This window comes from Eublepharis macularius, chromosome 10 (genome assembly GCF_028583425.1).
Source record: "Eublepharis macularius isolate TG4126 chromosome 10, MPM_Emac_v1.0, whole genome shotgun sequence".
Taxonomy (NCBI): Eukaryota; Metazoa; Chordata; class Lepidosauria; order Squamata; family Eublepharidae; genus Eublepharis; species Eublepharis macularius.
Window position 1 is genome coordinate 57,058,691 of NC_072799.1, and position 17,750 is coordinate 57,076,440.

Here is a 17,750-nt window from a genome sequence, read left to right on the forward strand (position 1 = left end):
AGCAGGGAGGGAGGAAAGAGAGGAAGCGTACCCTGGCTCCCAGCTGGTCTGTGGTGCATTGACCCTTTAAACTTTAAAGGCCATTATTTTCTCTCATTGGAAGATCAGGTCACTGGAGGGCAGGTTTATCTGTAGAAAATAATGGCCTTTTTAAAGGGCCAGTGTGTCATGGAGAAGCTGGGAGAAGCTGACAATAATGGGCTGTAGACCTGGCCTTGAGACTGACTCAGAAAGCCAGATTTTCCATCCATATAAAATTTGTTTATGCACCTTCAGGTTGCTTCCAACTTATGGCACCCCTATGAATTAATGACCTCTAAAATGTCCTGTCATTAACGGTCTTGCAAACTGAAGGCCATGGCTTCCTTTATCAAGTCACTCCGTCTCATGGTGGGTCTTCCTTTTTTCCTGCTACCTTCACCTGTTCCTAGCATTATTTTCTTCTTCAGTGAGTCTTGTCTTCTTATGATGTGACCAAAGCGCGATAGCCTCAGTTAGTCGTTTTAGCTTCCAGGGAGAATTCAGATTTGATTTGATCGAGGACCCACTTAATGGCCCTTTAAAGTGTAAAGGGCCAATTCACCGTGTGCCGTTTGGGGCTAACTTCCTTTGGCCTAGCAGCTTCTGCTGCCTCCCTGACACTATTCTGGGTTCCAATGTTATTGGGAGTTGAAATAATTGGAATCAGGAATCATTGGAGTGGAGAACTTTCACGAAATCAGATATTACTGATCTGATACTTTGAAATATTGGGCATTTTCTGGGCTAGCAATATCCAGTTGCCTACTCCTGGTAACCAATGTAACACCAGTTTTTAAAGGTGGGGAGCGTCTTGGGTGGACAAGTCCAGGATCATACAATTCTGTCTCTTGTGTTCAGATAAAGTGATAGAAAGTCCAGGATCATACAATTCTGTCTCCATAACTTGTGTTCATATAAACTGATAGAAAGCATTGTTTAGGCTACATAACAAGTACTGCTGAGAGAGACTACATGGGCAGAAAAAGGGGCATCCTATTACATTGCTTGGTAGTAGGTTAAGGTTAAACAAAAGGAAGTAGTATTTCATATGGGATATAATCAGTAACAGAGCTTCTATTGGTAGACAGTTTTTTGGAAAAGAAAATTTAATGTAAAACAGGTTGGTAGGCTGTTAGCTAGATTGATCTTCCACAAAGAAACACAATGTATCTTTGATTACCAGATCACCTAGAAAGGAGTTTAGTAGTGCGGATGTTGTGTCTGGGCAGGTGCTAAGAAGGATTATCTAAGAAAATGCTGCATGTGCATACCTTTGGATTGCAGTCAGTATGTTTTCTATTTGCAAAATAAAATTACTGCACCCAAACACAGTCATTGTTGTTTTGCTAAAATTGCTGTATCCACACATTATTATTGTACAGTTGTTCTGAATACAAGTTTTAATTAGACACGATGTTCAGGTATAATGGGAAATTTGCAGAATCTGATGAGAACAGTAACCATAGTTACTAATTACTTAGCTGTGGAACATGTTAAAAATGCTCTATTTATTATGTGGTCTAAGCCCCACCCCTTTAATCTTGATTTAGTTAGATGGTACTGTGAAAATCAATGGGAAGCTTACCCCCCCCCCAGAGGTTGTTTTTCTCAGTTTCTAATTTGCACAATGACATTTTCTAATATTTGGAAGCATTGAAAATATTTATTTGCATTATTAGCACTTTAAAGATGTATGTGGTAAATATGATGCTTACTAACTATCAAAGGATTTGGGATTCTTACCTTCATTTTGCTTTTAAATCCTTTTAAAACTGTTATATCTGAGGAAAAATTCATACTGCATCGTCTCCACCCAGTTGCAGCTGAAGCAGAAGACTACAGTCTGAATTTCTGAGCACTTTAAAGATATATATTGCCTGCTACAGTAGATAGAAGTGCTGTACACAAAGCTGTAATACCAGGAATCTGAATTCAACTGTCATTTCAAGCACTGTAATATATTTGTATACTGCTTTTCTGAAGTCCAAAAGTGCTTTACATTAACATTTAAAATTGCATAAAATCTAAAACTGCAAACTCAGCTGCAGGAGAACTGTGTGAAAAATTCTACATCTCACCATGTTTGATCTGATCTTCCAAAGCCATCTGAAACAGAAGAGCTTTATGTTCCCTTGTTGAAATGTGTTTTTCGAGATCACTCAGGAGGGGAATCCAAGAGTGTGGACAAAATATCGCAACACCATATCTTATTTTTAAGAATATTTACATTCACAACGACCCAAGTAGAATATGAAAAAAAATACTGATAGAAACTGGAAGTGAAACAAGCAGAATATAAATAAAGGAGTATTTTTTTAAAAAAGGTTATTCTGGCCCTTTTCTATAGAGCAGAACAATAAGGTTCAACACAATATAAAGAGTTAAATCTTCCAACAAAAGGTGATAATCAAGTTCCTACTTTCCTAAGTATCAACATCATTTTTTCGTGCTCTCCCAATATTTATCTGTTCATAAAGCAGTCACTGATCTGTGCTATGTATGTGTGCATTTTAAAGTTTTCCTTCAATTTTGCTAGATTGTTTGCTACAATCTTACATGTTGATTATTTTGTGGACCCTGAAGCAGTCTGCCCGTGCTGTTCCTCTCCCCCCGCCCCCATTTTCAGCAGCCTTTCAGGAAACTTGCTTATAGAATAAATGAATGTCTGGCTAACTGCAGCTTTGGCTCTCTGTCAAGCTCACAGTGCCAGCCGTCAAATTGCAATGCCTGCAGCCAGTTGTCCATCAACATGTATCATTATGTCAATTATGGAATATAAGGTAGAAATGGCCTGTGGTAATAGAACATACAAGACTATTTGAACTCTGCATAGAATTATTATACAATGTTCAGATTAAAAAAACCACTTTCCCTCCACAAATAATGTTTAGACTAAATATGTGAGTTTTATACATATACCGGAAGCCAAAAAATAGCCAACACTTCAGTTCTTGACACTCAACACATGTCTTTCAGGATTTAGTGATAGTGCTAGGGTATACTGTATGTAGCAGTTGGAAACTGTAGAAGTAACTTCCTGTATATAGTACTAGTATCACAATTAGAAGATTAGTGCTTTGAAATCTCTACACGCTGACACAGTCACATTGCTTAAAGCTAGAACTAGGAGCTAGTTTGGGATGCTAGACCCTGGAGTCTTCAGTTCACCTGCACAATTGCTTGGTAGTGTTGAGTAAGTCTGGTTTGGTGTAGAGGTGGATGCCAGTTTGGCGTAGTGGTTAAGAGTGGCAGGACTGTAATCTGGAGAACTGGGTTTGATTCCCCTCCTCCGCTTGAAACCAGCGGGTTGACGTTGGGTCAGTCACAGCTCTCTCAAACCCACCCACCTCACAGGGCGATTGTCGTGAGGATAATAATAACATACTTTGTGAACCACTCTGAGTGGGAATTAAGTTGTCCTGAAGGGCGGTATATAAATCGAATGTTATTATTATTAGTATTCAATTTTAGCATTAGGTTGTGGTGATGGTAAAAGAAATTAACAATCGTAAAGTGTTCTAAACACTGGTGTGGTGTGGTGATATTATTGTTCATGGTCCTAAGCGGCCTTTGTACCAGAAACTTAAAAAAAACAAACATGGAGAAATAGACACATATGTGTTAAAGCAAAGAAAAGGCGGGAAAGCGTTAGCCTGTGAACTTATATTGCACCCCATACAATCTTTTATAATGTTTAAAGCAATTCAAGACTGATGCTTTTCTCTTTTCTGGTTTCAGATAATGCCCAACACACCAGCATCCTGGGGAAAAGAAGGAACTTTTCAGATGGATCTCAGGCCATCCTGCAGCCTTTTATGGGAAGTAAAGCAAAGAGAGGCGCTCCTCTGCCCAGCATCCCCTTGCCCGTCAGGAATGCCATCCTAGCAGCTGCGCTCTTCCCAGAGTTCCTCAAGGAACTGGCAGCTCTTGGACAGGAACATTCCATTCTATGTTATGAAGTATATGGGGATTTTGAAGATTATTATTAGTTTATTTTAAGATCTTTTTATTTTAATTTTTTAAACACAGAACTACTCTTAAAGGAAAACACTCCTATATATTCCTGACAATACTTGATTGGGGAGAAATTGTTACATCTTTGTTTTGGGCCTTATTTCCAACTGTGCAAAAGGTTAGCTTACGGTAGTCACGAAGCTACTTTTGTTTTATGGTACTCCAACCCTTGATTTTATTTACCTCGGTCTTCCTCATAAAACTCTGTTGTAGTTACTTTGGAGTGAGTTAAAAAGTCACAACTGTACAATTAACTGCAAGGTTTTTTCCCTTATATAGCAGACTTGGTTTCCCAATAAGAGATAAGAGAATATCAATAAGAACCAGCACGACAACTCCAATAAGCCTTTTATGCAAATACTCTTTGTTTTTTATTTAAGGGGGAAGAGAACAGTCCTTCCCCTAAATTATTTTGCCAGTTGAATCAAAATGAATTCAACATATATAAACATAGGACTTGCTGAAAGCAGGTGCTGAGCTGAATATATACCATGTTGCCTTATGCTGTGGTCAAGTCTGTAGCTTTCAGCTGTTGAATGCGTTGAAGTTTAATGAAATAAGGAAATGGCCATTGAGTGCAGACCGTATGGAATATTTTCCCTGCCATTTCTCTGCATTCTCTTGAAAATACTAGATAATAATCTAAACACTCGAGCCTTATTTTAATAAGATTTGCACACAGCAAAATGTTTCTATGCAATCTATAATATGTTTTGTAGAGTACGTTTTTATACTTCTATTGATAAGCTAGAGACAGCTAATTGAGGAAATTTTAATTAGTGTTCTAAAGATTAATTATATTTTTAAGTCAGACTTTACAAAAAGTAGCCGGCCTCTAAGCTATATTTTTCTTTTTAAAGTTTAAATACTATTTTGGTTCAACAGGAGCTGTGTAGTATCTGTAAAACACTGGGTATTTATTTTTGATGTATGTTAACTTGTACTAATTTTGCACTTTTGAGGAATGCAGCACAAGATTGTTACTAAGGATACATACGCTGGAACCTGTTGCCATTGGTGTCCAATTGAACATTTTCTTTTGTGAGTAATGAGGCTCATTAGGAAGGGTCCAAACATGATGAATGGGTGCATTACAGCTGGATTTCAGCTTGTTCTAGTAAGAGTAATTGTTTCTCCAGTGCCGAAGTTGGCTCTTTAACCAGTGGCTCAGTTGTTGAAAGCCTTCATCCTTTTTTTTAATAACAGGAGAAAATGAGAAGCTATTCTAAAACCAATGGAAGCAGAAGGAGGCAAAGACAAAACTTGAAAGCAATTCGATTTGCTCCTGTTTGTAAATTCCATATAGAGCTGCTAATGGTAGCAAGAATGTTTGTATCTTCTATGATAGTTCATGTCACCTAAACAAGCTGTTATTTCATTGGAAGGATTACCATATGCTCTCCTGAATATAGTCTGAATTTAGAAGTACGAAGGCATCAAGAGAGGAGCAGCTGTCTCCTGCTTCATTCTTGAGCAGCTTTCCCCTGATTTAGTCTCTTTCCCCATTCTGTCTTCCATCTGCTTTGGGCCAAAACTAGAGATTTGTGGTCCGTAGCAGGCAAGGTGTAGCAGGTTCATGTTCTCTATAAGCACTCTCCATATGCTTGATGAGATTTGCATGAATAAAACTAGTGATGCAGTAATTCTAGTTTTGCTAGTCCTCTTCCCGTGGAGCTACATATTTCAAGGCATCAAGGCATAAGTCTACTGGATTTCCACTGCTGCCATCACTATTATTTTAGATTCTAAGATGATGCAACCCTTGCCTCTGTTGAATGGAGGAGCTTATTTGTCTATGTCAGTGTCATCTTTCCCTAGTTAACCATGGAAGCATTCTTTCCACTGCTACCTTTGCATTTCTACGGTTTACTCTTCTGTTGGGTTGGATCCAACCATCTTTTCTGCTGATGTGAAAGGAAGGTGTCCTCTGAGACCACCCAAAAAGATTATAAGAATCATGGACATGCATGCACACAAGCTGGGCTGGAGCGGAGGGGCTGCAGTAATGAGGGGAATTGGGTGAGATCCAGTGAAAAACCTGACCGGATCCAACCTATTGTCACAAGAAAAAGATGAAAAAGCTGTTGCTAATCTGTTTCCATACATGCATAGATTCCTAAGCTTTGTGATATGTATCATAAGGGTGTGCATATGGATATTCCTGGGCCAAAATCATTCCTAGAATTTGCTGTTCTGGGTCAGCTCAGGGATATATGAGAGGTGTTGTGTAGCATAGTGGTTAAGTGGTTGGGCTACGAGTCAGCACTCTGCTGGTTTGAACGTCACTACTGCCATCCTCTAATCTGTCTAGAAGAGTGGTATAGAAACACACTGTTATTATATCTGAAGTGACCCAGACATTCCAGAACTTTTGGTAGTAATGAAAATTTATGTTCTGAAATTTTTGGAGTATTGAAAGTTTGAGCAAGGCTGAAGGATCAACAACAATGGCAAGGGATAGTACCCTTTCCACAGCCCTTACTGTTGTCTTCTGTCCATTCGGTATGCTTGGACTTCAGAGACCAGGCCTACCACAGACTGGCTCTTTAAAGTATAAATGGGGTTCTTAAAGGGTTTTTAAAGGGCCATGGCACATGTTCTCTTTCCCTCACTACCCCTGCTGCCTGGTGGGGGGGGGGTCAATGCATTTTTTTTAAGAACATGATTTTCAGGTGCCAATATTCTTAAACCCAAAAAAGTCTCCTAAACTGAAGGGTACTGACAATCCCAAAACTCTGGGATAAGAAAAAATTATGATGTTCCTGAACATCTGAAACAAAATTAAAACATTTTTTAAAAGTATGCACCCCACCTTTCATCCTGATAGCATTTAAGAGGAGATAGGAAATTAAAGATCATGTAAGGTAGGGGACAAATGGATTCCTCTGCTACCAAAAAGTTCTGGAATAAAATATGCTATTTTAGAGCACGTTTCTGGAAGTGCTAGATCTTCATTTAAGACTTAAGTTTGGTGAATCTGATTGTGTTCTGTGTTGGCTTCTTTTGATTTTGTGAGAATTGATGCAGATTTCTTAATACGTGGTATTATCAGGCTCTTGTTAGATAGTAAGGTGCATGGACTTTAAAAAAAATACGGACTTTGAATGGAATAAGAATTAACCACGCAGTGTGTGTACGCCTGGAGACTTACTGTTTACTCTGCAGTAGAATTCTTGCTGTAAAGTGAGATGCTACTTTTTATCATTTGTCTTTAAAAACAAAGGAAACAGCCATGTTAAGGACTAAAATTTAGTAACTGTATTATGACAAATGACCTGCTTATTTTTTAAATTATTATTCTTTCAGCTATAATACTCATAAATTGATGTTTTTAGGGTTGGCTCAGGGTTTAAGTGAATCTGTGATTCCATGGGTGTCTAGAAAGGGGGCCAGCCCAAAAAGTAACTGGGGTCTCCTCAGCTTCTACAGATTCCTTGCAATAGTTCTTTGAGTAATCTCTAAATAGAGAGAAAATAATAAAAAGTCCCGTAGCACCTTTAAGACTAACCAACTTTATCGAAGCATAAACTTTCGAGAACCACAGTTCTCTTCATCAGATGCAGCTGAGAGCTATGGTTCTCGAAATCTTATGCCTCAATAAAGTTGGTTAGTCTTAAAGGTGCTACGGGACTTTTTACTATTTTGTAACTACAGACATACACAGCTAACTCCTCTGGATAAATAGACAGGCAATTCATACCAATATGTAGAGATTTCCTCACCAGTTTTATTGGACTAGTAATGGAGAGCCTGACCAATTACTCTATTGAATCAAATAGAAGCACTAGCCATATATATTACTCTGTCATCTTCCTGTATTCAGAAAGAAGGAAAGAGTCTGCCGCTACTAGTTGCTCAAGAATTATAACTAAAGCCTGCCTGTGTGGCTCTTGGTTGAGAAAGGAGCAGTGTAATTAAGGCTGATGTAATTTCTTAGCCCTTTTAGAAAATCCTAGTGAGAATTATCATTAGAGAAAACAGATTGTATGGGTGGATAGTTATTCCAACATTATAGCTGGACCTAATTATAACTTACAGTCAAGAGTTACTACTACCTACTGAATTAAGACAGCAATTCTAAGCAGGTCTACTCCAGGCTGTTCATTGCAGCCAACTTCCAGGAAAATGTTTTGAGGATTGTACTGTAAAGCAGTAACATTGTTATTAAAAAAAGATTCAACTAGAGTACCATGCTATCTCTTTGCAAGCTTCCAGTCTGTAACCACATACTCTGTAACCACATACTCATCAGGAAACAGTTTCTCAGTGACTTCAACAAAAGACTGAGCTGCTTATTTAGAAAATATGTATATCACCTCTCCAGACATGCTCAAAGTGACTTGTAACGAAAACAGTAAAACAGAATGAAGCAAATAACAGTAAAAACAATTTAAATAAGAACAAGTGTAAAAATCAATAACATTATTCTTTTTTTTAAAAAAAGCCAGAGGATAAAAGCACATAAATCAGCAATCTAAAATGATGTTGATAAAACAGTTTAGGAGCTTACCCTAAGACAGCTAAAAAAATGGAACACTGTTCATTAAAAGTCTGGGTAAAGAGTAGTGTTTCGGCATTTGGTTCCTGAAGGAGAGTAAGCTAGGTGCCAGGTGTCCCTCAGTGTGGAGGATATTCCAAAGGAAAGGCATCATCATCAAAAAATCCTGCCTCTTCACACACACTAAAACTAGTTTACTTCATCTAGTTTATTTAATCACTGAACAATTTAAATCAATTCAATTCAATTTCCAATAACCTTTTGGCCTAGTGCACGCATCGAAAAAAGAAAATGGCAATACAATACAATTTGCCAGTTTGTCAACATAAGAGCAGAGTGGGTTACAGGTAATTGTGATGCTAGCAGCTAATAATTGATCCCCCTCCCCGGAAACCCAATAATAATCTCAGGTGTCACAATCAGCCTTTTCCCTCCTGTTTCCCTCCTTCCTCTCCCTTTTCTCTTTTCCGATTTTTCCCTTTCTTTCACTCTTAATACATTTGCCAGAAACTCTGCCACCAGCTCTGTAATTTCAGGAAGTCTGTCCTGCATACGTCGCAAAATAATTGTGTTAACTCGTTCAGTCTTTATGTTAAAATCCTAAATCCACACAGGTACCCCATATAATAGTTGGGGAATCTCTATAGCTTGGAAAATCCATAAAGCAGCCGGAACAAATTGGTTGCCTTTTTGATGGTGAAAACGGATTATAGCAGACATCTTGTTCTTAGCTAAGGTAATAGAGTGCTCTTGGTGTAAAGCCCAGTTTAAGTTATAATGACAAAAGAACCCCCAGGTATCGAAAGGACTTAACCTGCACTGAACAATTTCTTAATACATAAATATTAATTGCAAATGAATGAACTCAAAATATTTGTTTGACACAAGGGGTATGGATGAAAGTTCTGGAGATGCTCAATAGGATTGCAGATGTATTATGGAATTCCTCCCAAAGGACATTTATTGTACGTCTCTAAGATGAAAACAGCACTAGAGTTGGATAGGAAAGGACCTGAGGTACTTTACTTCTCATCTCGATTACTGAGGGGAGCAGGGTGCATGCGGGACAAAGTGTTTTGAAATTATCTTAGACTCTGAATGTACATTTATCCAGCATGTTGATTTTGGATGTGACAAGATAGCAACTAGTGAAGATTGCAGAGAACCTGTGTTACAAACTCCATGTTTGGCTAGAAACCAAACTGCTGTATTTGGGGCCTGTTGAAATGACTTCCAAGGGCAGCCTGACAACAGAGATGCACTGTATGCTAAGAGGTTGCAAGAATGTGTAAGATAATGGTCAAGACCTTAGTTTCCTGAAAGGGATGCAGCTTGTGCATCAGCTAAAACTGAAAGTAGATATGGTCAATAAACGTTCTGCCTGCTTTGTTTTACATACTAAAAGGATTTCTGGATCAAAGCAACAGTAGGCAGCATTCTAACTACACAGATGAATAGTACCATCAAGTATATCACTTCTGGTCCGTATTAACCAGCACTTTTACTATTCATTTATCAGTTCTTCTGAGGATAGTTCTCTTAAGTTACATTTCTAATCACACATGTGGAATGGCCGCTTCCCAAGGAGATAAAACCAAAGTAAAGCCTTTCCATCTCAAGTACTGGTGCTGACCAGTTTTTGCAAGTCTTGTAAAATATTTATCTATTGTTGAAATGTTTGTGACCTGTCTTGGTCTCGAAACAGTGCCTTCTAGATGAAGGTGATTTTTACACAGAGGTTGGCTGAGTGGTAGCCTGGCAACAGTACAGGAGGGGGGGGGGGTAAACGTTAAAGAAAAAGAGAAGACACTGAGTGTTTTCTCCTGAGAGAGTGAAGAATTTCTGTGGGAGAAGTTGCAGAGAAGACATGCCTGTGTAGCAGTGAGAAGGGCAGTTGGCAGAGGACTGGCCGTCTTCTAGTGTGGGCCTTGGATCTGCAGTGTTTATGTGCCTTCTCCTGCTACTGTGAGAAAAAACAGCTTTTCAGAGCCTGTAACAAAGAGAGACCTTGCCAAACACCCAGACCTTCATGAATTAGAGTACAGACACTAAAGAGTAAAGATTCCAGTAGCACCTTTAAGACTAACCAACTTTATTGTAGCATAAGCTTTTGAGAACCACAGTTCTCTTCATCAGATGCATCTGACGAGAACTGTAGTTCTCAAAAGCTTATACTACAATAATTTTGGTTAGTCTTAAAGGTGCTACTGGACTCTTTACTATTTTGCGACAGTACAGACTAACATAGCTAACTCCTCTGGATTTAAGACACTAAGGAGACCTCTCATCCTGTCTTTAGGACTACTTAATTTATTTTTAATGAACAAGCCAGTGTTAAACACTTCCAATTCTATACCTCTTGTTTTTCCTGTTTTTAAATAAAAGCTGTTTTAAGTACAGTTCAGGTTTTGAAGAGGTCTTCCCCGACACTTTGACCACCAACCTGGCTCTTTTAAGGCTATACGTTACAGGATGTGAAAGTCAGATCGGGTTCTTGTAGTTTGATTATGACATCATAATATCACTGTTATTATTTTTAATTGTAGCTACAGTTGGGCTTGAGATGATCTTGATTTAATAAGCAATTCATTGGGTTGAACTCACTGAAATTGTTGTGTTGTGCCTCCAGATTTCTGCATAGGCTCCTGTAAGTTAAGACTTTCACTAAGCATAGGAGAAAATATGCAACAGTCTGCGAACTCAGTCCTTTATAAAAGTATCCTCCTGAGCTGTTTTAATCCCTTTCCAAAAATGCCCTCCTGGACATTTCTGTGAGTCAGAACAGAGAACGCACATGCAAAGCCATTGCCAGTCCTACTCATTTGCAAGGTGGCACCCAGGGCTCATTTCGAGGGGGAATGCACAGGAACACAGTTCCTGGCAGTTCCCCAAAGAGGTCACATGACAGGTGGCCCCCGCCCACCTGACTCAACTATTTTGGGCCCATTTCGGCCTCTGACCGGTGGTGGATCACTCTCCCGCTCAGCAGCAGCCCGATCCTGACCATTTTGGGCCTCTTTTCAGCCATTTTCAGCCCCATTTTGCCATTTTGGGCCCAATTTCGGCCCTGAATGGCCAGGATTGGGTCCAAAACAGCCATGATAGGTGATGTCATGGGGTGTGGCATACGCAATTCAGTTATGCTAATGACACACTTCCGGTGCTGGCAAGGGGCTTGGCATATGCTAATGAGTTATGCTAATGAGTTCCTCCAGCTCTTTTTCTACAAAATGACCCCTGGTGGCACCTATGTGTTGGAGCATAGTAGGAGAAGCAGGCCTACAAGTATTGTGTGTCCAAGGCCATTAAAGGCTTGATGGCCAGTACTTTGAATAAACATAGTAATTGATTAGCTACTAATGGAGTGATTGTCTAATGAGTGTGATCTGCATGCTCCACTTAGCTGCCATTAGCAACTGAGTGCATTACCATAGGCTAGTCTTGTGGTTACAGTGGCATGGATACCCATGGCCAGATAGGCGAAATCAAGGTAGGAGTCATCTTCCAGGCTAAATAAAGAAGGAAAAAGGCATTTTTTTGCAACTGCATTACCTTCATTTTCCAGTAATAAAGCTCGGTCCAGTATGATCCCTCAAGACCTCAGCTTTCCCAACCAGCATCAGTTTTGTGAGGATTCAGTTTCAACATGTTCATCCTTAGCCATTTAACCACAGCAGTCAGGCAGTGGCTCAGGGCCTCTACAATATCACCAGGCAATTTGGATAAACATATATAGAATTGGTTGTCAGCATATTAATGACATAAAACTATGAATGATTTGTCCTAAGGGCTTTACAGATAGATTAAATAGCACTGAGGATAAGACTGAGCCACAGTTTAAATCCCACACCAATGACGACTGGTCACCAACAGCAACCCTGAGTTCTGTTTATAAGGAACAGTTTTAATCAATCCAAAACACACCTCTTAATCCCTGCTTCTGCCTCCAAATGCCTCAACATGGCATGGACCACAGTGTCAAAGGCTGCTGACAAATCCAATTAGAGCAACAAAGAGGCACAACCCTTGTCTATATTCAAGTGGAGATCTTGACAGTTGCCAGTGCTGTCTCTTAGCAGGCCTGAAGCCTGCTAAGAGTCTAGAGCATCCAGGAAAACCTAGACTTGGTCTACCTCTCTTTTTATCATCTTGCCTAGGAAGGACAGATTACAAACTAGGAGAAAATTGGCTACAGCATTCTTATCTAGTGCTTTTTTTAAAATTAATGGACAGACCTGTTACAGTGACAATCACACATAATGAGTAAAAACCTGGAACCATAAAATATGGGCATTTTAGTCTTAACCTATGTGAGTGCAAAACAGAGATTTGACCTTACTTTGCTACTCTGGTTTGTGTCGCATGTCAAATGCACACAAACCTTCCAAACCTCCTCTGAAATCAAGTGCTGCAGCATTCTCGCGTAATTACCCGAACCGTGATTATAGCACTAATTCAAGCTGTAGTGTTGTAATTATTCCTATATAAATGCCATCTCAGGGAAAGTGAAAATTGCATCTTGGTTAATGTGGCTTTGGATTGCTTTGCATAAGTAAGCAATTTGGGATAATTTAGTGATGGGTACTGGCCCAAAAAGGCATTTTAAAAGCAAGTTAGAGCCCGGAAATACTACTTCAGCAATAATGGTTAACAACTATCTGTAACAAAGTCAGCCTAAAGAAAACATACTGGTTACGAACCTGTTATGTTGGCTATCTACATCTATATCCTCTGTCAAGCTGTTGAATTAGTGTCAATTTATTTGACTCCCCTGTAAAAATCTCTTTATCTCTTGCCTAACATGATATCCCCCTAAATATTTATGCCCAATATGTTGGGCATTTATAGGATACCTCACATTCACAATCTACGTCATACTGTAATGATAGATTTTTGCTTGGGAGAACATATGCCACAATCAATGGCTTGATGCTTGAGGTGTGACTGAAGCCATAAGTAGGGACCATGAAACAAGTGACTGCATAAAATGCTAAAAAAATTAGCATTCCTTGCTGAGCAGAGTTTGACACTGTGCTAAACCACTGTGCTTTGGTTTCTCATTAATTTATCTTTTGGGTTTTTTCATCATGTAATATTGTAGATTTACTCACCTGTGGATTTCTGCCTTTGCCTGCCACTATAATATGGGCCATTTTCACACTGCTTACCGATCGTGCAAAACTCCTGGAACGACGCACCTTCCTGGCACGATTGCCTATCATAACTCTGGTTACCACAGGAAATCACACCAGGAAGGCACGTCGTTCCAGGAGTTTTGCGCAATTAGGTAAGCAGTGTGAAAACGGCCATGATCCAAAGAGTAAAAGAAATCAGATGCAGCAAGGATATGTTAAGACAAGGCCTGGCTTGTGTGTGTTTGTTTAATGGCTCACCTTGTTCTTAATTTTTCAACTAAGCTTGTAGTATATAAATAAAATAAATAACATGCCTTCTTAAGAGACGTAAATCAAATCTTCCTCTTCATGAAAGAGGCATTTCTTTGAAACTGGCTCAAACTCCTAAAAAGAGGAATAGGATTGCGGAATTTCAGGAAGAAATTAGGTAAAGAGGGATTAGAGAACACTCAGCAATCCTACCACTGACCCTCAGGAACAACATAGTGACTGGTTTGTGAAGTGAAATGGGAGCCGCCTGCTCATAAGAAAATTTAAGTGCCCAATTGCCATGGAAATCAATGGTTTGCAAATGGAACAGGTGAATACAATTCCGCCTCATTAAAAAAAATAGAGGGTTGGATCCTGTAGACTACAACCCTCCAAAGACCTTCCTCTTCCCACAGCAGCTGGCTGCACTCCCTTGAAAAGCAACTTTTTAAGGGTGGGAGTCGAGGTGTGAGGAAGAAGATAAAGTGGGAAGCTGAAGTGGGAAAAGAATTGGCAGAAATAACTCTTGCGTGGATCTGGCTGTGTGATTGCATGTTTTTATCTTGTTGGTGGACTATTTATACTGTGTTTGTATTCAGAACTTACTGCTAAAAGCAGAGAGTGAGGCCAGTTCCTGTTTTTGCTACATATGTGTGTACTGCATCCTCCAGTCCTCTGGAGCAGTTGGTGTGCATGCGTGTTAAGAGTCAGTAGCAGGAAGAATCAAAGATTCGTCCTCCAAATCTGTTACCTTAGCAGCGAATGGTTCCCACTCAAAGTTTTCAGAGGTCACAGGCAATCAAAGTTGCCAAAAGATCTATGCTGCTGAAAGATGGACATTTAAATAGGATGGATATGGTGTTACTGGGTTCACTTGCAGAGAGGGTGTTTAACTCATTTGGGAAAAAAATAACCTCTGCATTGTTGCTTTGCATAGAATAGTCAACCGCATCGTTCTGTCCCTAAATGTCCAAAGCATCCAGGTTTAATTTTTTCCCATTAAATCTTGATTTTCTCTATCTTGGCTTTATAGTACTGCTGGATGAGATTGACCAGACTATGTCTATTATGCTCTAACAAGATAAAAATGGAAGCTTGGAGACAAGGCCTCCTTGCCCCTGTCTGCCACATGTTGATCAAAACTTGTTGCATGTATCTTGTGCAAACAAATTGGGCAGACTGTGCTGTTTGACCGTATGTTCTGTGCTAGTCATTCATCTGAAGTAGGAAAGTTACATTTACAGAAACTGCAGAGTGTCCTACAGTCCTTTTACCTTTGACTAATCAGATATTCCGTGATTCAGAAGAGTGGTTTGATTCTTGCTGTAGAAAGTCTGTGTTACATGAAACACATACTCGCAAGGCCATCATTAGGGACAACATTTCAGTTAACTAGTTTTGGTTAAACTCTTTCCTGTGTTAAAATGGTTACTTCTGGCTACTGTGCTGTTCTTGGAAGCAGCAAAATAAGGCCAGCTACAGACAAGGGGCTTCTACACACGCATGCACACTGCCTAGCTGCTCAGAAAAAATATGTCTCAGTAAGGAGGAAAACCGCCAGATAGACTTGATGAGAACTAGGGATGCTGTGGTAAGTATGGCACTTCGGAATCGTCTCAGACGTCCCAAAAAGGGGGGCAGGTCAGGGAGGAATTAGCCTATCTATACTTGTGAAAACTTGGATTCCTGGACATGTTAGAGTCCTGGAGATATTTGCTGTCTCCTGCCAAGTAGTCATAAGCCTCCGCTTGTTAATTTTTACAATAAAACACCATTGCCTGGACTGCTCAACAAAAATCTTTCTTAATTTAATAAAATTATATTTTCAGCAAGTTAAACGTTTTTTCACCAACTGTGTTTCAATATTTGGTTAAATCGTGCAGGTTTTTTTCAAAGGAAAAATTCATACTGCGTAGTCTCCACCCAGTTGCAGCTGACGCCGAAGACTGCAACCTGAATGTCTGTGCACTGTGGCGATATCTATTGCTTGCTACAGTACCTAGAGAAAAACTGTATGCAGGGCTGTAATGCCAGGAATCTGGAGTCAAGTATCATTCTAAATACTTTTAATATATTTGTATACTGCTTTTCCTAAGTCCAGCCGTGCTTTACATAAAAATATTTAAAATTACACTTCATCTAACACTGTAAGCTCAGTTGCAGCAGAACTGTGTGAAAAATTGGGATGGATCAGCTCCACTTTCAGTGATGGCGGGGCCTTCCCCTCTCCAATAAAGCATGGGTGATCATCATCAGAGGCCCCAAAAATTCAGTTCTGGTGGGCTTAGCTATCCACGATAGGTTCAGATCTGTTGTTCGTGTCTTCGGATCTCACGACCTCAAGCACTTCATCTGAGTTCTGAATTCTTTCAAGCCACTGCAACAGGGTGCTGCAGCTTTGGATATTCCAAGTAAAGGTCCTATATTGACTGTGGTGTCCGAGTTGATTAGGCACAGAGGATCCATGTATTGAAATCAGTAACTTTGCAGGAGTTACAAACACAACTGGAAACAAGACTCCAAGCTGCAAAGCTTTAATACCAAGAACTTCAGAGTCTGATCATTTTAATTATTTACAATATGTCCACAGTGATATATATTTTCTGATTGCTTGTTACTAAACTCTGTTTCATCTAGAGAACACATTTTGACAATTCAGGGTCTGGAAATCTTACTGCAGTTGCATTCGTCAGAAGAAATGGCTCCCATATGTAGATGTTGTTCAACCCTAATAACATGCTTAAAGAACTCTGCATTCAACACAGTAACACACACTCTTGGCAAAAACAAGAACAATATGTTTGTGTACAACTTAATGAAGTGAGGTAGACAATTTTTATACAGAAAGATCCTTTGTAAGGATGGGCAGATGGACATGCACGAACTGAAAAAGAAATGAGCCATTTTAGCTCAGCTTGGGTATAGCCAAATAATTTTTAAAAAGCACACTCCTGGAATCCCAAGAGCAATAAAAAGTTATTGGGCTCGTCCCCGCATGACAGTTTCATTTTTTTGAAAAGAGACAAGGGAAGGAATGCATGACTGGCTGGCTCTCTGGGGCTGCACGGCAGCTGCTGCTCCTTGTGTGGAATGTCAAGCCTGCCCAGGTCCTCACAGCCCCAAAATGGCTGCTGGGCCAGCACGTGGGCTCCCGGCTGCACATTTTGGCTGGGCAGGGCTTCTGGAGAGTGGCAAAGCCTTGACCAGACATGACTTGCAGCCAGGAGCCCATGTGCTGCCCCAGCAGCCATTATCTTGCTGTCGGGAGGGGGGATCCGAGTGGCTTCTACCTCTCACAGAAGGAAGGACTAGTGGTTGTGATGAGGCCTGCGAGAGCTGCTTAGTCATGCCTTCCCTTTTAAATTTTAAAACTTTGAAGGGTCAGTGGGTGGGAGGAGATTTTCCTTTTAAATTTCAGGTTAGGGTTTTTCCAAATGGCATGTCAGGTTTCAATACCAAAACCTGAAAAATTGCGTCAAAACAATCACTAAAACAATCATAAAAACCATTTTAAAAATCCAGCATAACAAAATGCGTGCCCTGTTGAAAACTCAAAGTCAAAATTGAAACAGATTTTTTTTTGCATTACACATTTCTACTTTGTATATTCTGCTCTACTCACACATAACATGGATATAATGGGGCTCAAATAAGTACTAGCACACACTTGAAGCCAGCTGGGTGACCTTGGGTCAGTCACAGCTCTTCTAGAGCCCTCTCAGCCCCACCCACCTCACAGGGTGATTGTTGTGGGAATAACAACTGAGTGGGCGTTAAGTTGTTGTTCTCTGGGCGTTAAGTTGTCCTGTATAGAAATCAAATATTATTGGAGA

The 17,750-nt window shown here is 39.8% G+C and overlaps 1 protein-coding gene across 1 annotated transcript in view; it reads left to right on the forward strand.

Annotated features, from left to right (window-relative positions):
* FHIP1A (FHF complex subunit HOOK interacting protein 1A) overlaps window positions 1-7,537 on the forward strand; it is a 109,756-nt gene extending 102,219 nt beyond the window's left edge. The window contains exon 12 of the mRNA XM_054989484.1: window positions 3,760-7,537. Coding sequence (XP_054845459.1) covers window positions 3,760-4,010 — 251 coding nt within the window. The 3' untranslated portion in view covers window positions 4,011-7,537. The remainder of the gene's footprint in view (window positions 1-3,759) is intronic.
* Window positions 7,538-17,750: the final 10,213 nt, after the last annotated feature.